This window comes from Taudactylus pleione, unplaced genomic scaffold (genome assembly GCF_031769625.1).
Source record: "Taudactylus pleione unplaced genomic scaffold, aTauple2 ptg000501l, whole genome shotgun sequence".
Classification (NCBI taxonomy): Eukaryota; Metazoa; Chordata; class Amphibia; order Anura; family Myobatrachidae; genus Taudactylus; species Taudactylus pleione.
In genome coordinates this window covers 888,929-915,384 of record NW_028284903.1, presented here as the reverse complement: position 1 = coordinate 915,384, position 26,456 = coordinate 888,929, and the positions used below count along the sequence as shown (strand labels likewise).

At 46.1% G+C, this 26,456-nt stretch overlaps 1 protein-coding gene across 1 annotated transcript in view; it reads right to left on the bottom strand.

Annotated features, from left to right (window-relative positions):
* LOC148501817 (MAX gene-associated protein-like) overlaps positions 1-26,456 on the bottom strand; it is a 187,936-nt gene that overhangs the window by 119,514 nt on the left and 41,966 nt on the right. Inside the window, exons 4-8 of the mRNA XM_088449939.1 lie at positions 22,934-23,021; positions 20,434-20,529; positions 20,197-20,322; positions 16,564-16,677; positions 15,048-15,739 (exon numbers count right to left, since the gene is read on the bottom strand). Of these exons, the coding sequence (XP_088306065.1) occupies positions 15,048-15,739; positions 16,564-16,677; positions 20,197-20,322; positions 20,434-20,529; positions 22,934-23,021 (1,116 nt within the window). The remainder of the gene's footprint in view (positions 1-15,047; positions 15,740-16,563; positions 16,678-20,196; positions 20,323-20,433; positions 20,530-22,933; positions 23,022-26,456) is intronic.

The following is a 26,456-nucleotide window of genomic DNA, read 5'->3' as shown; positions in this document are numbered from 1 at the left end:
CCACTGGAAGAACGTATGCCACACACGATGACATATCCTTGCAGAGGACGGTTTCCGAGCCCTTAGCATTGTTTGCACTACAGAGCTGGAAAACCCCCTGGACCTTAACATGGCCGTCTCAACAGCCACGCCGTCAAAGACAGCCGAGTCAGGTCCGGGTGAAGACAAGGACCCTGTGACAGGAGGTCCGGGCATAACGGCAACCGCAGAGGTATGTCCACGGACAGTCCCTGGAGGTCTGAGAACCAGTGCCTCCGGGGCCACGCGGGAGCTATCAACAGGAGCGTCCCTCCTTCCTGTTTGAATTTCCGGATTACCCGTGGAAGAAGGGAAAACAGAGGAAAGAGATAAGCATACCGGAACGTCCACCGGACAGACAGAGCATCCACCAGAGACGCCTTTTCGTCTCTTGTGCGAGACCCGTACAAACCAGGATTCGGGACACCTCTACGAGAGCAGCCCGACTTCGGGTTCCTCCTTGCCGATTTATGTAGGCCACGGTGGTAGCGTTGTCCGACTGGACCTGCACTTGGTGACCTTGGAGAACCCGATGTGCCTGCTGGAGAGCATTGAAAACCGCGTGGAGCTCCAAGATGTTTATTGCCCTGGAACAAGTGTGGACCCGTGACTGCTCCCCAGCCCCGAAGACTGGCGTCCGTTGTCAACAGGACCCAATTCGCCACCCAGAACCCTTGTTGAGATGGTCGTCTGCAACCACCAGGCTAGGGACAGGCGAACCTCCGGAGTGAGCACCATCGTCTGGGATTTTAGACTCTGAGGCAGTCCATTCCATTTGGACAGGATCAATTGCTGCAGAGGTCTGGAGTGAAACTGGGCATATTCCACCATGTCGAATACTGACACCGTGGAGCCCAGTAACCTCATCGCTGAGTGCAGAGAAACACAGCGATTCTACAGACAACTGCGCACCCTCAACTGCAAGGCAGAGATCTGTTCCCCTGTCATAAAGATCCTTTGCTGTCCGGAGTCCAATAAGGCTACGAGGTGCAGAATCCTCTGAGACGGGATCAGGGTAGACTTCTGCCAGTTTATCAACCAGCCGTGCCGTTGCAGTACCGCAATGGTCAGGTCCAAGTGGCGTAGAAGGAGCTCTGGAGATCCTGCCACCAACAGAAGGTCGTCCAAGTACGGCAACATGCGTACTCCCTGCAGCCGCAGGGAAGCTGCCATGACCGCTATCACCTTGGTGAATACACGTGGTGCTGTCGCCAGCCCAAAAGGTAATGCCCGGAACTGAAAGTGGTCGTTGCGGATTGCAAACCTGAAGAACTGTTGAGCAAGTAAGCGTCCTGTATGTCCTACGTCACCATGTAATCCCCAGATTCCAGCGCCGGAATGATGGACCGTAGGGTCTCCATCCGAAACCTCGGCACCAGCAAAGACCTGTTGAGTGCTTTGAGGTTGAGGACCGGACGATACGACCCATTGGGTTTCTGCACCAAAAACAGATTGGAATAGAAACCCTGGCCCCTCTGGGAGAATGGAACAGGCACTATAACTCCAGCCTGGAGCATAGTGTGCAAAACCTTCCGTAGTTCCAAGGCTTTGTTCCGGTCTGATGGAAGACCCATGGTGAAGAATCGAGACGGGAGCCTGTGCCAAAAGGAGAGGGCGTACCCGTGAGAAACCACCTCGAGAACCCAAGTGTCTGTCGTGGTAACCGACCAACACTGGGCGAACTGCAGCAGGTGGCCTCCCACTTTGGGATCCCCCAAAGGGAGGCCCGGACCGTCAGGCCGCAGGCTTGTCATCTGGCTTAGGGGCCGGAAGTCTGGTACTCCAGGCCTGTTTCCGGGGCTTGGCCGATTTCTTGGGGCCAGCCTGACGGGGAAAAGACTGTGCTTTAGGCCTACCCTGGGCCCTGTAAGGCCGAAAGGACGACGTACCTGAACTGGAAGGAACTGCAGCAGACGGGAGACATGCAGATTTGGCTGCCGCCAGCGTGGCTACTATTTTGTCCAGATCCGGACCAAATAGGACTTCACCATTAAAAGGCAAAGCTTCCAAGCCCTTTTTGGAATCAGCGTCCGCCTTCCAAGATCGCAACCATAAGGTGCGACGAGCAGCTACAGCTGCCGAAGAAATCCGAGACGCCAGGGTACTGATATCCAAAGCCCCTTCATTGATATAAGTGGCCGAATCCCGGAGATTGCCTATCAACTTGGTCTGTTCAGCCGAACAGTCGGAATCGAAAGACGCCTCCAAACTATCAGCCCAGCGCTCCATAGCTCTGGCTACCCAACAAATGGCCATAGCCGGCCTAGCTGCCCCCCCCTGCAAGGGAATAAACGGACTTTAGGCAGATCTCCACCTTACGGTCCGTAGCATCCTTCAAGAAAGACATGGAGGGCATGGGCAATGTGGCATTACGAACTAGGCGTGTCACATGAGAATCCACCTGTGGAGTTGATTCCCACTTAGAAAAATAATTATCCGCAAACGGATAAGCCACCGCCAAGCATCTCTGAGGCTGATATCGTTTGCCAGGATGTTTCCACGCCTCCTCTAAATGGTCCACTAACTGACCCGAAAGAGGAAACACTGTGGCGTCACCCTTAATATCCTTAAAAGAGGCATATTTTGACTTGGACACCGGAGGATCTTCATCCTCAATCACTAAAGCTGTGCGGACTGCCCGAATAAGTCCAGGAATATACACCTTGGACCTAGCATCCGATTCTTTAGTACGGAGAGGTTCCTGGTCAGAAAGATCCAGAATCTCCCCATCATCAGACGTCACGTCGTCATCCTCATAAGGAGCGGACAGAGACGCCATCGGCCGCTTATGTGGCCTCAACACAGACTCCCCTTGTAACACGTCCGACAAGTGCTGTACAGAACTTGTCAGTGAATTAACCCACGCATGCTCCTGAGAGACCTGAGGAGAGGAAATTTGGAGACTGTGGGGTACCATCAATTGTCTCGGGAAACCCTGCATGGGTGACGACACCACTGACTGCTGGGACAATCCCATCTGTGAGAACGCAGGCTGCGGAGCTAACTGGCCCACGAGGGTTGTAAGCGCTTTGGCGAAACAAGCCCAGGGCGGCTCCTATACCGGAGCCGTGACAGTAATTGGCCGCGCCAATAAATAACACTGCCGACATAGCCCCTCTGCGTTACCCTCCCCCTCCGCTATTGGTACCTTGCATGTAGTACACATAAGCTGGAGAGGAAAGTCACTCTCAGACATGATAAGTATGTGACCCCTCTCACTGATACTTGTTAGTACAGTGTGAGACCACCCTGCAATCACCGCACCGCAAGGGCTTTAGTAGAAAAAGATCAGGGACAGTGAAATGGCTGACAGTAGAAAGTGAAAGTACAGGCAGCAGATGCTAGCAGAAGTCACATACAATGCAAAGGCACTATCAGCGCTGATTCTCAACTACGCAGACACAGAGCCTGGTAGGACACAGCGCTGCATATAGCGGCAGCACCTCTCTAATATGGCCTCCAGTCTCTCTTTGGAAGGGCCGGGGCAGCTGAGAGGCAGAGCTCAGAATGCTCCCCCTTCCCCGTGCTACAGAACCGTGATTTGGAGCGCTGAGCGGGCTGCAAAACAAAGCCCCTGCTTAATGTGCTCCTGATAACCCTGCCAGGTTCACTTACCTTGTCCACTGCCGATTTCTGCCGGCGGCGGGGAGGCTAGTGGTGGACCGTGACAAGCGGTGGTCTCTTTAGCTGAAGACCCCAGCGCACACCGCATGCAGCTGCGGTGGGGTCTCCCCGTCAGCTCCAACGCTGCAGATAGACTGGGGCATGAAGCTGCCTGTCTGATCCTCGTGCTGATCGAGGAGTCGAATTTTAACAAGAAGAGCCCTGAAGGAGTGAACCAGCTCCCTTGGGCACAAATTAAAGACTGACCTGTAGGGGAGTATAGAGGGGGAGGAGCTAGTTTCCATTCTAAATTCTTAAAGTGCCAGCTCCCGGTTATCCCACATCTATACCCCATTGTACTGAGGCTCCAGTGTCGTCCCCTAGTGGATGAAAGCGAAATGGATGAGCCCTGTAAAGATTCCCAGCAATTCCACCTAACCTGTGTAGCGGAGAAAAGCATAAGGATATTTCTTTACTTCAGCTACCCTTTGGCAGGTGGTACACGAATTCTTCCAAGAGATTACTGAAACAGTGCAGTTGTTACGGTTTGCATTTTTTATTAAATCAGATTTAGGAGCTACACCGAAAAATAGAACCAATCAGAATCATAACAAACAGGATTTTGTCAGCCGAGAGAAGCCTTGGAGGATACCATCACACTACAACCGTTATCAACCATTACAGGTGAGAACACCAAAAAGAACAAGAGAACTAGGGGAAAGAGTACTGGGAGGAAGGAGATCTAAGATGCCCAAGATTCCACTAAATAAGTCAGGTATCTTCAACCTATCAAACAGGCCTTTGAATGAGACCGAATTACAACTCCTTTCAAAAGGCCTGACTTTTGCCCAGAGTACAAACCCTAAATTTATTTAATCTATTTTCAGAACTTAACAGGTATGTAAGATCATTGTACAGACAAAGACACTCTTTCTCTAAAAATAAAAAAAGAGAAATTGGAGATAAATGATGATCCAATAATTTTGAATGCTGATGATCTGGATTGCCTTTCTTTATTAGAAGCATTACAAGCAGAAAGTGGGACTTCTGGAGAGGAAATTAAAGTGTTTGATGTTCAAGGCCCAACCCTACACATGGATAGAACCATGTTTAAGAAAAAAATTAAACTTTTTCCCGCTTAATCATAAGAGTTTAAGTATACAATTATTGTATAAAAATACACTTAAGGAATTCCAAGTTCTATGTAACTCCAATCCGAATAGGGATAAGTGCATAATGATTTATGTGCACTTTCTAAGATTGTTTGAATAGCTGTGGAAAATGATTCTTACCTATGTTCTATTTAAACCACCTAAAGAAGGAAGAAGAGCATTCCAGCTTGAAAAAGGCTACAGTGGTAGCCGAAACGGGTTGCTGCTCTCCTACAGGATTACCGGGGATTCATTTCAAAGCCAGCAGTCTGCTAACAGCTAAATTTGTGACCAATACCAAGTGCCTTCTATCCACTACAAGCTACACACAGCCAGGCCACTGAAGAGACATGAGCAGACTACGATAACCACACAGACACACTTGGTTACAGACTGCTGGCTAAACACCCGCTGTATCCCTCACGCCGCAAGGACAACACTAAGGCGGGTGCCACCTGTGACTGCGGAGTCCCAGTATACTTAGCCGCCCTCCAGTGCTGTGTTTGAAGTCATCATACAGGTACAGCGTTGGGACGGTTAGCCAGCAATAGGCACCAACAAGTCCCCCTTCATTTGTCTGCATATATATATATATATATATGGGACCATATAACGGCAGACTAGTTGAGGTGTTATTGTTCTGAAATTTGGGCTATTTAAGCGGCAGAACTGTTCTATATGAACTAGTCCTGGTCAACCTAACAGCAACCATAATATTCATTATGACGGGCCAATTTTCCTTTTTTTTTTACTCTCCCTCCATCTAAACATTAAGGGGAGAACTGGTTCTATAAATTGCCAATTTTACATTTTTATAAAGGAAGAATCCCCAGGAAATCACTACCTAGATACTAACTGCAAAAGTATCAGTTATGTGGACACAATTAAACCACAATTTGGAAATTGTTATTCGTAACAGCAACATCTGACTTTTACATTTTCAAGCTGTTCTTTTTGGATATATTTTATTTATTATTTGGTTTTTTTACATCTAGTAATGAGTCTGATCAACTCTTTTTATTAAATGTTTGAATATAATTTTTTATATAAAAGTGATATGTTGTATGTGTATTTGTTATTTTAACATTTCATGTTCTTTATAATTTATGGGAAATTCATGTGCAACTTGTTATGGTATATTCCTTTGTGAATTTGTCTTCATATTAATACATATTTTCAATAAACCATTTTATACAGCTAAATTGCTTTGAGTTTTATACGTCCCAGCACTAGAGATAGAACGCAGTATACTTTTATTTATTTTTTGTTCTATTTGTTCTACAGGTGAGGTTGGCAAATCACCTCTTTTCTTACTGCTACATTACCTCTTGATCCCCTTGCTCATTTAGCACTTGGTATTTATCGCATTTCTATTGCATTTTTTATTAAGTTGATATTGAGAGAATATTTTAATACATCAAATATCATCACTCGCATTACCCACAGGATTTCTATATTGGACACCTAGATGGGAATTTGTGCGTTTGGACGCGCTATCCGGCATTTTCCAACTTCATTGCTGGCTACGGTGTATTACACCAAGGTTGCTAAATCCAAACTAGGCCCCCTTGACTGCGAAGCTTCTAGAAATTGTTGAGTACACTATTAACAGCCTAGTTGATCTGAGTCAAGGAACAGCCCCCAGCATAAATAGACTTAAGAACTTATCTCTAATTTGCAATCTATATGATCCTTAAAAGCTAGGGCATTAGGAATTGGAATAGTGATGAACTTTGACAATATTACAAACGAAGTTACATTCCCATAACTCCACACTGTCCCAGATGTGTAGTACTCGTCTAACCACCTGCATCAACCACCCCACTGTCAAGGCAATTCAATTTGGAGCGAAAAGTCAGTTTTTGTGATAATTTCACACCGGTGACGTCATTTTCGCTGGTTTTGGTTTTACACCGTATTCAATTTCAAAGACTTTTGGCAGGTTCGAAAAGTCTTTGAAAAAAAGAAAAAGGGGATAACTTTTCACCACTGAATAGGTGGCGAAAAAAAGTGCAGAATTGGGGTTTAGGGGTGCAGGCTTAAAAAAAAATAGCCTGCATCCCTGGGAATGTCATTTTAAAATAAACTGTCAAAAAAGTTAAAAAAATAAAATAAAAAATAGGGACACCCCAAAAAAATTTAAATTTGGGGTGAAAAAAAATAAAAAATGGGAAAAAAAACATGTTTAAAAATAGGGACATGGGGAGGCTATTAGCGGCAGGTGCATATTTGCAGAATTTTTAAATAAAGACTTTAGGGACTTAAAAATATGCTAGTACCCATTTTCATGTACCCCAAATTTGATGGGACCACTTAAAAGAACGAAAAAAAAAACCTAAGTGCTCTTCTACAACACTTCCTCAATGTCGGGAAAAAAACACCTGCAGCCGCTATTTAAAACCCCAACTTTCATTTGCAGGCTAAAATGGGGGTACCCATAGTGATCCCCCATGTTTTTACAGTTTTAGTGGGGTCCTACAATTTATTCCACGTAAATTTCGTTTTTTTTTTTTTGTTGCCAATCCTACTTCGCCGGGTCCCGTCTTCGTAGCTTTTAAATTGAATACAGGGATAAAGCGGGCGCGCGTCCGATACTTTATCCCAAGAAAATCTCCGATGTGGAGCGAAAAGTCCAGCACGGACTTTTCGCTCCCGTATTGAATATCCCTCTGTATCTTGTAGACTCCCTGTGAAAACGGATTCTACCAAATTAATTGAAATCCTTGAAGGTGTTTGTCACATATTATGGTCAACCTCTTGAGCACACTAAGGGCCTGATCCAGAGCCGCTCGTAAGCGGCCGCTCGTTCGTTGTTTGCACAACTGCGCATGCGTACGGATCGTAATACGCATGCGCGAACCAGTGAGTGCGGGCGAAAATCGTTTGTTTGCTAAATAGCGAATGCCTGCTATTTTGAGTGACAGGAGGAGGCGTATGTGGGTGGTAACAGGGGAAGGTGCTTGAAAACGGGGAGTGGAGATACGAACGCAGGCGTGCTTAAAAGGTCAAAACGGGCGTTTTATGGGTGTCCATAATTAATACAGCAGCGTCATTGACCACGTCACTGGGTTATTTTATAGTCAGAACTGCTCGCAAGATTGCGGTAGGAAAAACCAACCACAAGAATAGCGAGCAGTTCATATGCTGGTCGATGTACTCGATTAATCTAATAAATAGCGGACATGACGTAGCATGCGAGCGGCCAGGGGGTGTAGTTTTCCAAAAAACGACTGCAAGTTTTGTTCGCTTGTTCAGACCTAGAGGCGTGAACAGACCGCAAAGAGCGAACGGTTCATTTGAATAGCCACCCCTTTTTTCTGAACAAGCGAGCGCAAATAGCGTCCGGCTCTGAATGAGGTCCTAAGTGTCCATACCAGACCATTCACTTGAAAACTAAACATTACAAGTATAAAAAAATGTATAAAGTCCTCACAGGCCTAAACCTTGAAATACACCTTTGACCCATTATTATGGAAATCTCACCCTAGCAACAGTATTTCCCTGAGGCTGGGCTCATTAGTTCCAGTGAAGGGAAATTGTTTGCCAAATTTGCTGTGGAAGAACTTGACAAGTCTGTAGAGCCCTGACCTCCACCCCATCAAACATCTTTGGGAGAATTGGAACTCCAATTGTGATCCAGGCCTGATAAACCAACATCAGTGCCCAAGCTAGCTAATGCTCATAGCCGAATAGATACAAACCTCCACAGCCATATTCCAAAATCTAGTGGAAAGACTTCCCAGAAGAGTAGAGGTTGTTCTAGCAGCAAATAAGAGAATACAAATACAAATTACGGCCCATGGTTTTGGAAAGAGATGTTCAACCAACACACATGGGTATGATGTTCTGTTGTCCACATACATTTGGCCATGAAGTGTACCTTGACACTTCTCTTGGTCTGTGGTCAAGCACTGCTGGATCCTATGGCAGTGTCAGAGCAGGGACCAGGGTCACAACCTACATGGATGGGGTAATGATGAATCTCCGTGATCAACCATCATTTGTAGCAGGTTTGGCAGTGGGGTAGCTCTGGAACCAAAGCTTCCCTTGTCCACTCAAGTTCGCAGGCATGGCATGAGTTGGCCAGCTTAAGATGTATTGCTGTATGTAGAACATTTCAGCATTAATGTTTTGGTGAATGTGGAAGATCCAATGATTTTGTTTACACAATGTGGTTGAAAACACCAGTTTTCAGTTAGTTTATTTGCATTAGTGGAGTACTTGGACAAAGCACAATATTTTATAGTCTTCTTTAATATTGCTTTTGAGTAGAATTCATAAATAATAAGAGATATGGTAAGAACTTACCCTTGTTATCTCTATTTCTACGAAGTCCATAGGGTTCCACAGGATACCTTGGGGTATAGGCGATGCGGCAGCACCATCGGGCACCACGGAGTTAAAACTTTAGCCTCCCAGGATGCCCTGGGGTCCCTTCTCTATACCCCGCCCCCCAGCCAAGGCCATCAGTTTTGTAACAAGCCATAGGCCGGAGGAGGAGAACAAAGAGAAAGAGATGAAAGTCTGGAACACAAAAGAATCACATTCTCACTAGTAGGAGACGGAAAAACCGGTGACCAGATTAAAGCCCATCTGCAGTACAGATGCGACAGGGCGGGAGTCCTGTGGAACCCTATGGACTTCGTAGAAATAGAGATAACAAGGGTAAGTTCTTACCATATCTCTTATTTTCTACTTTAGGGTCCATAGGATATCCACAGGATACCTTGGGGATGTCCCAAAGCAGTATCCTTTTAAGGGAGGGGACGCTCCTGTGCTGGAAGGAGAATCTGCCGCCCGAAGGAAGCATTCTGAGAGGCGAAGGCATGAAATGCATAATACCTGACTAAGGTATGGACAGAAGACCACGTGGCTGCCTTGCAAAGCTGAACACCTGAGGCACCACGGCGAACTGCCCACAAAGGACCCACGGACCGAGTAGAGTGAGGATTAAGAGAGGTTGGGCTAAGAAGGCCCTTATGAATGTAAGCCTGAGAAATGGCCATGCGAATCAATCCTGCCAAAAGTTGTTTAGTGGCAGGCCAACCTTTCTTATGGAAACTATAGAGGACAAAAAGGGAGTCCGATTTTCTAAAGGAACTGGTACGGTCAACATAAATCCTTAGAGCACGTACCACATCCAAAGAGGCCTCACCAGCAGAGAGGACTGAGGAATTAAAGGCCGGTACTAGGATTTCCTAAATAAATGTGGAAACTAGATACCAACTTAGGTAGAAAACCAGGGCGAGTGCGAAGCCCCGCCCTGTCTATGAAAAATCAGAAAGGGAGGACTTGAGAGAACCCCCAAATATGACACCCTTCTGGCCGAAGTAATGGACAGAAGAAACACAGTCTTAGCTGTAAGCCATTTGAAAGCCACTGAGCCCAGAGGTTTCAATGGCAGTCCTTGGAGAGCCCTCAGGACCACAGCCAAATCCCAAGGAGCCACTGGCGGGACGAAGGGAGGCTGAATACGAAGTACACCTTGCATAAAGGTGTGGACATTAGGAAGTGTAGAGATCCTACGCTGAAAACTAGACTGACAGGGCAGAAAGTTGCACCTTCAGTGAAGCAAGGCGAAGACCGTGATCTAAGCCCATTTGTAGGAAAGCCAAAAGCCTGGATATCCTAAGGACCTGAGGATCAGAACCTCTAGGACGACACCATTCAAAGAAAGTATGCCTCACCCGGTGGTAAATCCCTGCAGAAGTAGGTTTCAGAGCTATGAGCATGGTGTTAACAGAGCTGGAAAAACCCCTGGACCTTAAGAGGGCTGACTTAACAGCCATGTGGCCAAAAACAGACGACCGAGGTCCGGGTGCTGGAAAGGACCCTGAGACAACAGGTCCATATGCAGAGGCAACAATATCGGGGTGTCGACTGAGAGACCCCGAAGATCTGAGACCCAGTGCCGCCTGGCCACGCTGGAGCTATGAGCAGAAGCGTGTCGCCTTCTTGCTTGAATTTGCGAATAACTCGAGGAAGAAGGGAAAACGGAGGGAACAGACACGCAAACCTGAAGGTCCACCTGACCCACAGAGCGTCCACCAGAAGAGCCCCTTCGTTGTTGTGTCGGGAGGACATGAGGTCTATTTCTGAAAAAGCCTCATTTGTTCACCAGTTGGTGAAATACTTCCTGGTGAAGAGACCATTTCCCTGGATGCACATCTTGACGGCTGAGAAAGTCTGCATCCCAGTTGAGGCCTCCTGGCATGAACATTGCCAAATTATGGCAGGGAGATTGGCCTCTGCTCAAGCTAGAATGCGGGACACTTCTGTCAGAACTGCCCGACTTCGGTTTCCCCCTGGGCGGTCTATCTAAGCCACCGTGATGGCGTTGTCTGACTGTACCTGCCCGGACCGTCCATGGAGGACATGTGTTACCTGCTGGAGAATTTTGAATACTGGCCGAAGTTCCAAGAGATTTATTGGAAATGCAGATTCTGTTGGCGTCCACCGTCCCTGAACGAAATGTGGACCCGTCACTGCTTCCCAGCCCTGGAGACTGGCACCCGTCATTAGAAAGACCCAGTCCGCAATTGAAAAGGGGCGCACCCTGTTTGGGGAGCAGTTAGTAGCCACCAGGCTAGAGACAGACGGACCTCTGGGGAAAGCACATTTGTCTGTGTTTTTAACAGATTGGGCAACCCATTCTATGCGTTGAGGATTAGCTGCAGCAGAGGTCTGGAGTGGAACTGGGCATATTCCACCATGTCGAACATCGACACCATGGAGCCCAGTAACCACATTGTTGAGTGCACAGACACTTGTCGGCTGCAAAGGCAACTTCTGTAATGCAGAGATATCATCCTTTGTCACAAAAATCCCCTGGTGTTGAAGACTTACAGGGCTCCGAAATGGAGCATCCTCAGTGAGGGACCCAGGGAGGACTTCTCTCAGTTTATCAGCTAGCCATAATTGTGCAGCACAGATATTGTTAGGTGCAGATGGCGCTGAAGGATTTCTGGAGACCCTGCTAACAACATGAGGTAGTCCAGATAGGACAACAGGCGGACCCCCTGCATTCGAAGGTGGGATGCCATAACCTCCATGAGTATGGTAAATACTCGAGGCGCAGTGGCCAGAGTAAAGGGTAGTGCCAGAAACCGGAAATGGCGGCTTAGCATCGCAAACCCAAGGAATTGCTGTTGCGCCAAGATAATAGGTATATGAAGGTATGCTTCATAATTGTCCAGAGACACCATGAAATCACTAGGCCCCATTGCCAAAATAATGGAACGGAGGGTCTGTATCCTGAACCGAAGAACCTCAATGACTTGTTTAGGCACCTGAGGTTTTTGCTGGTAAAACCCATTGGGTTTGTGTACCAGAAAGAGAATCAAGTAATATCCCGTTCCCTGTTGGGATAACGGAACATGCACTGTAACTCCAGCCCGGAGCATAGAGTGCAGCTTTTCTGGAGTTCCATGGCCTTGACGGATGGAAGACCTGTAGTGAAAAACCAGCTGGGAGGCCTTCGCCGAAATGAGAGGGCGTGCCCCAGAGAGACCACTTCTCTGACCCAAGTGTCCACGGTAGTCAGATACCAGCACTGGGCGAACTGAAGAAGCCGGCCTCCCACTTTGGGATCCCCCAAGGGGAGGCCTTCGGCTGAAGGTTTATCATACGACCTGGGAGTAGGACGTCTTGTGCTCTAAGCCTGCTTGTTTGGCTTGGCAGATTTTCTGGTTGTTGACTGCCGAGGAAAGGACTGCACTTTGGACTTACCCTCGGCCCCAGAGGCCCGAAAGGACGAAGCACCAGACCCTGATGGGATCGGAGCCGATGGCAGACACGCAGACTTAGCTGCTGCCAGAGTCGCCACAATGTTGTCCAAATCAGAGCCAAAAAGGACCTGTCCATTAAAGGGCAAGCATTCCAAACCTTTTTCGGAATCTGCATCTGCTTTCCAAGAGCGCAACCCTAGGGTGCAGCGAGCTGCCACGGCTGGCGAAGAGATTCTGGAAACGGCTGTTAATATACGTGGCTGAGTCTCTGGGATTGCCTACCAACTTCGCCAGTTCAGGCGACGAGTCAGAGTCCAGAGACAATTACAAATTACCAGCCCAGCGCTCCATGGCTGTGGTCACCTAGCACACGGCCATAGCTGGCCTGGATGCCCCTCCAGCAAGGAAATAACTGGATTTTAGGCATATTTCCACCGAATGATCCGGTGCATGCTTGAAGGAGGCATGGACGGCATGGTAACGTAGTACTCCACACTAGGTGCGTAACATGAGAATCCACCTGCGGAGGAGTCTATTTAGTTTTGGCCACTGGGGGGGGGTCGGACTCCTCAATAACCAAGACCGCACGGACTGCCCGTATAAGGCTTGGTATATATGTTTTTGACTTAGACTTCTGGTCTGAAAGGCCAAAAAATGTAACCATCAAATGTCATGACATCACCATCATGCAGAACATTCTGAGACACTACAGACCGCTTAGCAGACTGCAATGATGACTCCCCCTGTAACACGACCGATAGGTTCTGTACCGAATTGGACCGTGAACCCACACACGCAGGCTCATGCGAGACATGGGTGGACGAGAGCAGGAGAGACTGGGGACCACTCAGCTTCCTGGGGACCCCTATATGAGTGAGGTCCCAACCGACTGCTGGGATAATCCCTATGGGACAACGTAGGGGGTGTGGCCAGCTGACCCACGCCCAACAAGGCCAGGGTGTTCCTGTACAGGCGCAGTAACTGGGTGTGATATTAGAAAACACGCCCTGCATAAACTCCCAGTGTTACATTACCCTCCACTATTAGTACATTACAAGTGGTACACTTTAGCAGTAGGGGAAAATCACGTTCACTCTCAGACATGATGAGTGTAATGGAGTGTATGTGACTTTCCTCACAAATAAATACTTTTATAGTGAGGCAATGATGACCCTGCAGCACCGCACCGGAAGGGCTTTAGCAGAGGAAAAACAGGGATAGAAAATATGGCTGACAGTCAGAAGTTAAAGTACAGGCAGACAGCGCTAGCCTTAAGTCACATACAATGCAGAAATAAATCCCTGCACTACCAGCGCTGAGATCAACTACACAGACACAGAGCCTGGTAGGAAACAGCGCAGCATACACTGACCTTACCTTAGCTTGAAGGAGAGGTATGCAGGGGGACCCGGACCACTCAGCCAACAGCTTCCGGACCATCAGCGTCCAGCAGCGCTTGCACATTATTCATAAAATGGCCACCGAGGAGCAGAGGGGAGGCGGGCCCCGGGGGAGGAACGCTGAACACAGCCCGCCAGACCGCTGTGGAGAGGCACTGTGCAGCGGGGGAGGCGCCGGCTGTAAACAGGGAAGGCGCGCTCCCCTGGCATGCATTCAACCCCAGGGACGCTGGACGTTTTCCGCTCAGTCGCGGCCCGCTGTCCCTGGGGCTTGTGGAAGTGCAGGTTAATACCTGGCTCCACTTGCAAGCCAGTCCCCAGGGAGTCCCCTGCCTGGGGACTGAGGACTGTGTCTTCCGGCGGGTACCCTCCGCGGGACCCGCCGCTTACCTGGTCCCCTTAGATCCGGCCACAGTCCGGGTGGTCCGGGGTCACTGCAAGCCGTGACCCCAGACCCCCACCAGCATCCCCAGATCGGTAACGGCGTTCTGGTACTGGCGGGGTGAAGAAGCGACAGCATGGACGTCTGTACAGACTGTCCATGCTGTACTGCTCTAGATGTGCAGCCACAGCTGCTTTTGGAAAGTCTTCAGGGGCTGTAACAGCCCCACTCTGCTACATGTGCTCTGACTCCTGGCCGGGCACCGACAAAAACTGATGGCCTTGGCTGGGGGGCGGGGTATAGAGACGGGACCCCAGGGCATCCTGGGAGGCTAAAGTTTTAACTCTGTGGTGCCCGATGCTGCTGCCGCATCGCCTATACCCCAAGGTATCCTGTGGATACCCTATGGACCCTAAAGTAGAAATACAAAATGGTATTTCTACACATACATATGCTCAGATGGTTCAGTAGCCCCCCTGATACTGATCGACAGGTTTTGTTTCAAGCTAGCAGTGGGAGTATACGCACATTCAATTCACAGCGGAGAGTTCAACACTATGCAGTTTGTTTGAAATAAAGCCTACTCTAACAAGAGAGCATCTCCAGCACAGGACCATTATGGATTCCAGAGATGTAGGAACCTATTTATCTTGTATATTAATATATCCTATTTCATTCTACCGAAAACAATTTAGGTGGAATTACTCTTAGCAAAAAAGGTGATATGGAATTAGGTGATAAGCAATAAAAGCAATTCCATTCTTACCTGGGCTGTAAGAAGAGTGAACAGAGAAAGATCTGCACGCTCCTCTGTGATTAACGTGCGTGGCTTCCCTTCCCAGACAGCACACTCTTCTAGATCCATAAGCTTTAGTTGAGCTTTGGGTAATCCATGAGGCTTCAGAGCTGCTTGCTGACCCTGGTGTATACGAGGCCATGCATTTTTTTCCACAGGCAGCTCAACTTTAACTTTCTGTTCAGCCACTGGTGGTTTTAACATAGGTTGGGATGTGTCAGGCAAACACGCCTTGTAAAATGGAACAGGATTTGATGTCTCTATGCAGGGTGCTGTAATATTTTTCGGTTTCCCTGTAGAACGTGGTTTGCAGAGTTTGTCCTTTATGGTAACAAGGGAAGGCAATACGGGTTTCTGTTTAGATTTTGCCTTTGGGTTAAAGGTTCTGCGCGTATACTTGCGCTTTTTAGTTGGCAAGGGAAGCAGCTGCGAAGGATCTGAGGAAGGTTTTGCCAGTGGGGCCTGCTTCTTTAGCACGCTGTCTAGTGTCCTCACGTAGCTACTGCTTTTGGTGGGAAGCTGGTAGCTAATAGAGGACACTGGCTCGTTACTGGAAAGCCCTTTGATGTCCCCCATCAACTTTGCTTCATTCTCCAGATACTCGTCAAGTTCATCACTGCAGAAGGCAGAACGATTCTTCAAAGAGGTTTCTGTTTTGATGGCTGTAGACAAATAATTTTCTAAAAGTAAATTAATAGAAGTTACACTTTTCAATATTATGTATTACTTTCCATACATTTCTACAATCCTAATGTGTGTGATTAACGTTCCACTATGCATCATATGATCTAGGTATGAATAGGTCTGGCTTCTTTTCTTCCCAATCCTTATGCGGGGTGCACACTAGACAATATGTCATCCGATTCGGCCGAATCGGATGACATATCGGGTACATCATCTAGTGGGTACCCTCAATGTCACAGACGATGCGCGCTCCCACACGTCGTCAGTGACATCGCCCATTGGACCTGCATGCAGGTCAGTCGGCCGACATAGTTAGCCAGGGCCATACTGCCGAATGCAGCATGGCCCACTCCGTCACTGCTGGCATCAGCAAGTGTGTATCGGCCTTTAGCCTAGAAAACCAGAAAGAATGAAAAGTGGCAAAGTCATACACATAGACCTGATGGCCAGGTTTCTCTGTCTGCAGCAAGTACTTATTTAAGATAGTGGTCATTTCAAGAGTAATTTACCAGCATTCTTAGTATTAGATGCCATACCTGCACTCTGTAAGCATTACTCATTTCTGTGTGTTATGTGAGGAATATTTTAATAAGATGATGTACAAATACTAATGATTTCATACACAAATGCCAAACTAAAAGTTTCCATTCTGCCAGATTATTTTTAAAGCACATGCAAACAAAAGAAAATCCTCAGTAAATTAATAAAAACCATGTGAATTTAAGTATGTCAGAAACATTATTCCATTTCTGGCTGTCCATTCATTTATCACAATTCTTTAACCTAGAACTGATCAAATCACCTTCAATTTTAATTGGCAGGTCTGTTGAGTTTGCAGAAAATTTATCTCGCCAACCTTTAATCTTTGTATAATCAGTCGTCTTCCCAGTCCTGGAGACATATGGGAACCCAGAAGCTAAGAAAAAAATAGAGATAGAAGACAAAGTGGGATCAAAACCCTTTTCTCTGATCATTTGGGGGGAAACCGTACCATGGGCATATCTTATCAAAATTTACTTTGGCACTAATTGTTGCCACTCTTGAGGGAACTCTTATTTCTCTAACCAAGCCCCACAGAAAAGAACCAAAGAGAAACAAGATTAAGAGAAAAAACACATCACCCTATAACATTAAAACTTGGTAAACGTTTAACAGGTGAACTAGTGCATAAAAATGGTGGGAGCTCAATGTCTCCAATGGATTTAGAATATTTTTTAAGAATATAAAAACAGTTTTCACTTTCATCCTATTGAGGACAATGGATCATGGGGACATCCCAAGGCTGCACCTTTGAACAGGTACATAAACAGGTACACGATTCTCCACAAGATGGGTACCAGCGAGAACACCCCACAGTTCAGATAACAGCCACCAGATGCTTAACCAGTTTATATTTTCTGATATACGGGAAGTGGGTCGAAGGTGTATGTGAAAAATAGACAGGAATAAAGGAGAAAAAAAAAAAGCGAAGAGTTTTGGAATGTGGGAAAATGACCAATATGATAAAAGTAAAGTAAAAACTATACCTGTATTTTTATTGGATAAGTTATACTTTCTTCTCTAAAGAAACTGTGTTTTTAGCGCTATTATGGAACACTGTTTTTAATGTACAAGTCTTTTGGGAGTAAATGAAGCCTCCCTTTTAGGTCCTATAAGCAGCAAACCACAGGTTGTGCGCAGTGTGTTATTTTTTCTTTTATATTATAGATTCAGACTATGTTCCAAACAGATATACAAATGTCGCACATCAAATTGATCAGTGCAAGCTAGCAATGTCATTTTGTTGTCTCCAGTTTTATTTCTGCGAACAAGATGCACATTTTGAACAAGAAAGAGGCTTGGCGAAGTTGCCCAAGACCTAACACGCCAAGAGGGTCTGTTTGGCCAACTGAAGCCAGTGCATGAGGACACACCTGTAGGACTAGAAAATAATCAAACTAAACAAGAGTCCGATCTACATAGATTTTCAAAGCCCCAATACCAGAATCACCATATCCTGATTTAAGTAGTATTCAGTAAACACCTTAAGCTGGCCACACATCTAAAGATTATCTGTCCAACCAGCCAACTAGTTGATTGGTTGGAATGAAAATCTGGTAGGGAGTACAATCAGCAATTTGCTCCCAAGCGATGGAAAATGGACCAAAACTGTTGTTTGAACAAATTGTTTAGATCAAACATTTAACAAACTTGTCTGACCGACCATTTTCATCTGTTTTCTGGCATTTAGGAGCACATTGGCAAGGAATGGGAGTAAATGATGACCAGCAGATTTTCATTCCAACCAATCAACAAGTTGGCTCGTTGGATGTAAGTTGGTCTAGTGTGTGGCCAGCTTTAGACTAAAAAGTTAGTTTTGTACAGTGAACAATGAGCCTGATACAGCACGGATCGCATGGCTGCGTTTGCACGCACCCGCTAGTTTCGAAAATATGCTAATGAATGCAATCACAGGGCAACCGCAGCACTATACCAAGACGCCCATCACAGTATAAACCCGCCCACTTCCCATGACATGCATCCGCTAGTCAGTGAAAAGAATCGGTAACATCGAAACAATTTGCACTTTTGTGGTTGATCTGACCCTACCTCAAACTGCTAAACTTCGTGTCGCCATGTAAACCTCTGCCAGTGTATACAATCGCAGGGGATTAATTATGTGAGAGCGAGAGACAGCGAGAGCGAGAGAGATCCTCCAGCAGCAACCTGGCTCTATCTAACAATTTGCTTAGTTAAAGCAACAGCTTAACCCACAGCAATAACGGGTGTTTGAGTGAAGTGATGTGTTCTTGTTATACCCGGATTCATTTTTTAACAAGATCAGAATTACAGACACCCAAAGACAACGCAATGACTGAGACCCTGCTAAGTGCATATAGTGAATATGGCGACTTCTTAGTCACTTACCTGTTACCTGGTTTATATGTAAAGTGTATTTAATATAAGTGTAATTGGAATGTTCTCCATATTGTATGACACTTTCCAGGAAGCTCTCTGTATTGTATGTCATTTGCAAGGACACTCATTGTATAGTATATGATTTGTAAGAATGCTCTAAGTATTGTAAGCCATACACTAGGATTCACCCTGTATTGTATGGGTGGATCGCTAGGAACCTCACTGTATTGTACTGCAATTGCTCAATATATTATATGGGGTTACTAGGGTGCTCTGTATAATACAAGGAGTAGCTAGGACACTCACTGTATTGTATGGGGGTCAATAGGACGCTGACTATTGTATGGGGTCAATAGGGTGCTCACTGTATTGTATGGGGTTGGTAGGACGCATACTGCACTGTATGAGGTTCTCTAGAATGCTCACTGTACTGTATGGGGGTTGCCAATAAGCTCACTGTATTGTATGGGGGTCGCTAAAATGCTCACTGTATTGTATGGGGGGGGAGTCGCTAAAATGCTCACTGTATTGTATGGGGGTCACTAGGACGCTCTGAATTATTTATTGAAAATAAAACAGATGAAGTTTGGACCTTCAAAGAGGAAAGATGTAATCTGCTATTCAAACCCCTGTAATCATTTCTAGAAGAAAAAGAATTTAGCCCAGGCTAGTTCTGCCAGTTAAGTGACAAAAACGTGAGGCTGTGCGACATACTACCATGAAAAACCTGCTTCTGGCGTGCTGTAAAGAATCACAACTCGTAGCACCTAATAGGTGCTACTATACCTAGGGGTATGACCTTGCCCCCCAGAACACAATCTGACTAATGTCCTGGAAGGTCAGCAACCTTGTTGGCAATTGGTGACTAGCATGGGTTGCCTATGTCCTGAAGCAGCTGTAGAGGTTGACATGACTAAAACACTTTCCTTTTCCGATGAGGAGAGACATTGACCTGCTCTCTGCTCTCAGTGTATGGTCCAGTGCTACTGCATCCCTCCTTATGGCTCTGTCATATGCCAGTGTCCTCTGTCACTGGCTGCGCCAGTAGTAAAGGCGTCCAAAATCAGCAGCGGGAGGCGGTATTGGGAGAGGTGTCTAGTCAGCCAACTCCAGTTTTAATACAGCTCCAGCTGTCTGACTACAGTAACCACAGTGTCAAGTTAGGTCAGTTTATCGAAGAAAACCTCATGTCCTGTGAGCACTCAAACAAAAGGTTTCCTGAAATCTTGGAATATAGGAGGAATGCAAAAGTTATATTGGAGGCTCAATATACACATATTCCTGAAAGGATTAGCCAACATAACAAAAACTATATATATTGAAAATAATATTTTATTGGTCTTGGTAGTATCAAGCAAAATAATGCAATAATCAAAACTATATTCAACTGCTATAGTTAAATTTTCCACTGTACTATAGTGAGTTCATAAATTTAAGGTATTATTACTGCAACTTCACAAAACCTCACCTATGTTCTACCCACTGTACCCAATGTCCATAATGACTTCTTCTGAGGAGAGATTATGCGATTACTCACCTTGTGCACATAAGCCATAATTGTCCCATCTTGCACTATTGGTAATACTTGGCAGTGGAAGCTCAACTCCTAGATACCGCAGATCAATGCTCATTGTAAGGTCTACAATGTTCAGTTTTAAACCCACTGCACAAACAAAGGAACATGGCTTTAACTAAAATAATAGTATCAACTACATTTCAATGCTTTCAAACAAAAACATGATTTAGAAACCAAAAATGTTGTATTGCATAATACCTTGTTGTAGGGCTGGGTGGATGACCTGCCTATATCTCATTGTCCTCAGGTGAATCACCAGCTGTCTCTCCAACACTGCAATCTTCCGTGCTTCCTCTGATTAAATAAAAAAATGCAAAATGTATGCAAAGCATTTTCCTGCCGTTAATTCTCTATTATCAGGTGGGGAGTTGGGGACTGTGAGTTAATGGCACAACACAAATAGCGGGATTAAGTTGTACCTAGAGGAGACATGGCACTAAACAGTAACATTATACATATCTCTCAATTAATAAATAGTAAAGAGTAGAAGGCAGAAAAAACAAAACATGACTTTCCTGAGAATGATAGAGTGATTAGGGCTATCTAAAACTTAAATTTCACAGAATAGTTTAAGGACACAGTCTTAGAAACTACCCCACCATTGGAGAATGGCCACTGCACAATTTTAACACTTTATTGTTTGTTTTCATTATATTTGTATTTTCGCTTTTCTATGCAGCCGTAGCTGCTCTTACTTTTTTTTTTACTTCACGTTTCTCACTATGGCGATGCCCTGGGGTGGTTAGGCTGTGCTGATTTAGGGGTGTCCTGCGCTCTGGATTTGAACCCTAGTATGTTAGGGACCTACCCTACAGAGGTTACCCGCATATGGTGGGTAGGCCCATAACCTTGGCCATGATTATGCTAAAAACCTCTACCGATTGCAAAATGTGATTGCATTTATATATAAACAGTAATTTGGAGTTGTGCACCTGTGATTCATCTGTTTCTGTGCCTATTGCGAAAGGCCTCTACTGGTCAAAGAATAAAAATGGAGAGAAGGATACAGATGTGTCCTTATAGAACATTGCTACAGTCGTGCAAAACAGCCCCTCTCGACGCGCCAGCTCCCATGCTACTCTGTTGGCGCCGGGTGTCTTTTTTTTTTTTTGCAGAAAATGTGTTTTATGCTGGGTACACACTACACGGTGTTTACCCAGCTAAGGGACGATGCAATGGAGCGATACATCGTGTCATCCGTACACATTGAACGATGCAGTGGAGGACGGCTCCATGTGTCGTTCCATGCTGCATTTAGCATGCAGCACAGCAGATAGGATGGACGACCCGCGGACACTAGCCATCGGGGGTTCACACTATGCGATCTGCACAATATATTGTTCCAATCTGCGTCGGAAAGTTATACCGTGCAACGGATCGCTTAATGTGACTGTGTACCCAGCTTAAATCGCAATCCGATGCGACTAGGACACACCAGGAGACTGCGCTGGTTAATTTGATATTCAACATTTATATATCTGTGTGCAACCAAGTCTGAATCTGTAAATGAAATGTTATGTTGCAGCAGCCGCAACTTTTTTCCACGTCAAGTTCCGTGGTGCTTTGTATACAGGCTCAGTCGCACACAGATATACAAGTGGCTCATATAAAATTAATCAGCAGAGTCTCCTGGTGCGCCCCAGTACATCACATTGCGACTGAGATGCATTTTCGCAAACAAAAAGACACCCAGCACAAGCAGTGTCGCACAGGACAAGTAGGCTCACTTGCATCAGGCATCTCGCGTCACATGGCATATTCAGGCTAGATGTATGAGGACACATCTGTAAGACAATCAGCCAGGACCCGCTAAGAACAAATGTACTTGGGTAGAAAAGAAAAAAAGTATTGATTCTACAAGTTCCTTGGACAGATCAGCATCAGCAGATATTGACAAAATTGATAATAAACTTACAACACTGCAGAAAACATAATAAAATGAAGTAAGGGCCGACACCCACGGTTTTTAAGTAATATCCAAGACTTGATCAGAACAGCAGTGGGCAATCTTGATTTCTAAGATCACATCAATGCAGCCTGTAGCATTTGCAATGTGTTATACTTTTAGGAGGCATTCAGTTGTGAACAAACAGGAGTAGTTCTCATAGAAAACATCAATGAATCCCAGAACAATTAGCAATTAGACACTGCAAGCTCTCAAATGTAAGCGGATGTGTTCTGCTCTAAAAGATGACCTATGTATTCAAGTCAAAATGTTTAATTTAGCTACAAAGGACCATCTTTACACCCTTCTGGTAAGAACATACAGTAAAACAGGTACAGGATTATGGCATTCTGCTAATGTAGGATGCATCATGAGCCTAAGTTTTAGGAAAAGCCCAAGTCTAATGGATGTAGTGTCAAAATAATGTAACTTCATGAAACACTTCATAAAACACATACAAACTCCAACACTATGGGCAAAATTTACTAAGCGGTGGGTTCTAAACCCCGCCGGTATGGCAGTGGCTTTGCTAACTGTAGATTTACTAAGGTCAAAACTGCCGTCAAACACATTTTAGAATAAGACAGAGCTAGGGCGAAAATTACTAGTCAACGGTGTTGTTGTTATTTAGAACCCGCCATCAAATCCGCCAGGGTTTAGAACCTGCTGCTTAGTAAATTTTGCCCTATATCTCCAGTGTCAAATGCACTAACAAACAGAACGAATCACTATGAACGGATATTGTTGTTATACCACTCTCTGCACTGGAGTCTAGCTGGCCAGGGAAATGGAATGATCCAGTAGTCTTGGGCTTCTTTCCTGTATGAACAGTCAAAGCTTCCTAGGGAAAAAAAAGAAAAATGTATCAAGAGTTACAAGTCTACGTCTATTCAAATGCAACAGGAGCAAATTATATTAAGTAGGCAACAAAATGGTCTTGTTTTATCTTGGTAAAATAGGATTTTGTTTCTTACCTGTTAAATAATTTTCTCCAGTTCCATAGGGGACACTGAGTATAGGTGCAGCTGGAGGAGTCTGGGCACCAAAAGATTAAGCTTTGAACAGAGCAGGCTCCTCCTTCCGTATACCCCACCCCCTGCCCAGAGCAGCCAGTTATCAACAAAGCCCATAGCTCAGAGATGAGGAGAAAAAGGAGAACGAGGCACACACAACATACCCACAGAAAGGGAGTCAAGGGGCCTGGACAGCCACAACCCAAAGAAACAACCCCAAACAAAGCCAGGGGCATAAGGGTGGACGTCCTGTGTCACCCATGGAATCAGATAAGAACCAAAATCCAATTTTCTCCTTCATCCATGGGGACACAGGAAAAACTGGGAAGTCCCAAAGTTGTCTCCCCAAGGGAGAGAACACTTCTGTGCTGTGCATAGTACCCTTCGCCCGAACCTAGCGCCACTAAATGCAGAGGTGTCAAAAAGGTAGGATTTTATGATGGTATGCATTGAGGACCACTTCACAGTCCGGCAAGGCTGCTTTGCAGAGACACCACGCTGAGCCACTTAAGAGAGGGCTCAACTGACCAGGTCGAGTTGGCCATCATCAAGTAAAGCTCGCCAAAATGAGGCCTGATGGAGGACTGCCTTAAGCTGACGAGCTATCGGTTGCCTGGAGGCAGGGCAACCCCATTTGTTTATGTCATACAGCATGAACAATAGTCTGTGCAAGCAAAATCTTTAGTCCTGACAACATAATTACGTAGATCCCGCACCATGTGCAAAGATCTATTGGACAACTGATGATCCTGCTAATCCTCCACAGAAAGAGCAGGGACCACCATTTACTGGTTGATCAGTAACTAGGAAATAACCTTTAGAGGACAACACGGTCATGGTAAAACATCCTGAAGATGATCCAGGAGACAGGATACTCAACTCTGAAACCTACCTGGCAGAAGAGATAGCCAGAGGGAACACAGTCTGCCACGTAAGCCACCTACGGTCCACTGCGTCCAAAGGTTAAAAAATTATTGCCACTGAGAGCCCGTAGGACCAAGGGGCAACAGAGGTTACAAAGAAGCAATGGATGTGGAACCTTTCCCTTGAAGGAGGTCTGCACCGCAGGAATGACAGCAACCTTTCTCTAGAAATAGATTGAGAGGGCAGAGATCTACACCTTAAAGGGAAGACAGATGAAGGCCTATGGAGCTCATTCAGACCCGCTCGCTGGAAGCATTCGCTCGCTCCCAGCGTAACCAAATCTAACGCACGGCAGGCGATCGTACGGCATGGCATTAGCATGCCCACTATGTCTTGGCATGCGATCACTTTGTGTATGCAGACGCCCACTAGCCATTCATGAGACGCCCACTTGCACATGTCATCTCCTGAAAGTGCATGAAAAAATTGGTACATGGAGCACCATCGGATGTGCTCGCAGCGCTTGAGGTTGACTATACCTTGCCGCAACCACTGCGATCACTTCAGTGGGAAATAGAACCAGGTTTCTAGTACAATGACGCTGCCTGTTAATTATGCACGCCTCTGAAACAGCGTTGAAACACTCAGGCACACCTGCGTTCGAAACTCCACTCCCCCGTTTCTAGTGGCCTGCCCTTGTTACCACCAACAAACGGCCTCTCCTGTTGCTCATTCAACTGGGCTGTCTATGCTGGGCGAGCGAGCGCTTTCAGATCTTTCGCAGAGGTTCGCGCACGCGCATTGCAATGCATGCGCAGATTGCAAATATCGGCCACCTACGAGCGATCGCATCCTAGTGAACGGGTCTGAAACCGCTCATATGTCCAAAACCTCCTGTAGGAAAGCCAGATCCTGCAGAATCCAACTTCTTGATGGCACACCAGTAAAAGTAGACTCGCCACACCCGTCAATACTACCTAGTTAAAACAGGTTTCCTGCACACAGTATCATACGCAGAACAGTGTTGGGGAAACCCCTGGCCTTGAGGAGAGCTGTCTCGACAGCCACCCCGTCAAAGTCAGGCACGGGTGATTCCAGTACAGAAAGAGAAGGTTGGGCCTGAGTAGGGTCGTTGCAACATATGTTCCTGGTGATCCAGTGAGCGAGTGGAGGACCACGCCACTACTAAGCCACCCCCCCAGGCAGGGAACCACCGATGTGTCAGCTTTGCTGCTGTCCTGTTTGCTACGGCTGTGTCTCTGCCGTGTGCTCAGGGCACTGGTCAGTGTCACTGATCCAGTCACCAGTGTGCCGTCCCAATGGAACGGATAAGAGTGCTGCGTCCTCAGGCCGTCCAACGGTAAAAGTAGAAAATAAATTAAAGCTTTAAAAACCTACAGCTGCAGCAACTGAATGTGCCCAGCCTCCTTTTGGAACCAAAAGAAAACGGTCTGCCCTGGGCAGTGGTTTGGTATAGGGGATGAGGAGCCTGCTCTGTCCAAAGCTTAACCTTTTGGTGCCCAGACTCCTTCAGCTCCACCTATACACAGTGTTTCCAGTGCTCTCATGGATGAAAGAGAAAACTAAATATGTTTTGGTGGAAAACACTTGGGAAATTGATAGTATGGTGGCTCTTTACTTACACACATATATAAACCAGAGGAGGGATACACAGACTGCTTGTGTGCAGTCCTGGTGATACTCGTTGGCATCAACAGGGTTTACGATAATGTTGACAGTTTTGGCAATAAACGTTTTTTATTTGAAAAGAGCCTGAGAGTGCATACCTCAAAGGTTTTACGAATATCTTAAATCCAAACCAATCCAAACAGATCGCATACCAATATAGATAAATACACCCATAAACTTTGGATTTACAGTAGCAAAAACAGGTGATGAAGTACTCAGCTCATTAAATGGTATATCTACTTTTGTAGAATTTATGGGATTGATACATAGTTGGTCACAACTGCGACCCAAAATCACAGGCGCAATTTGCATTCATTAAAAAAGACAAACTGAATGCATGTGTCACTCAGCAATAGTAGCATATGCATGTTGTTTACACCTGACATACACTTACATCACACCTGCACCCATGGTTTTGGACATTCCACTTGAATGAAACGCATTTCAAAGTTGCCCTAAATAAAATACTTGTGTGAGCCCACTGTTCTAGGAATGCGCAGAACGTAAGCACGCAGTTTACTATGCGCTGTCAGAATACTCAGGGCCTGATTCAGACCCGGTCGCAAGCGCTGAGCGCTCGCAACCGGGTCGATGGTTCCCAGAGCGCATGCGCACGACGGAGCCGGCTCCGTCGTGCGCATGCGCGAGCCCCGGATAGCGATGGGCAATCCGTCGCTCCGGGTCTCGGATCAAAGGGGGTGTGCTGTCGA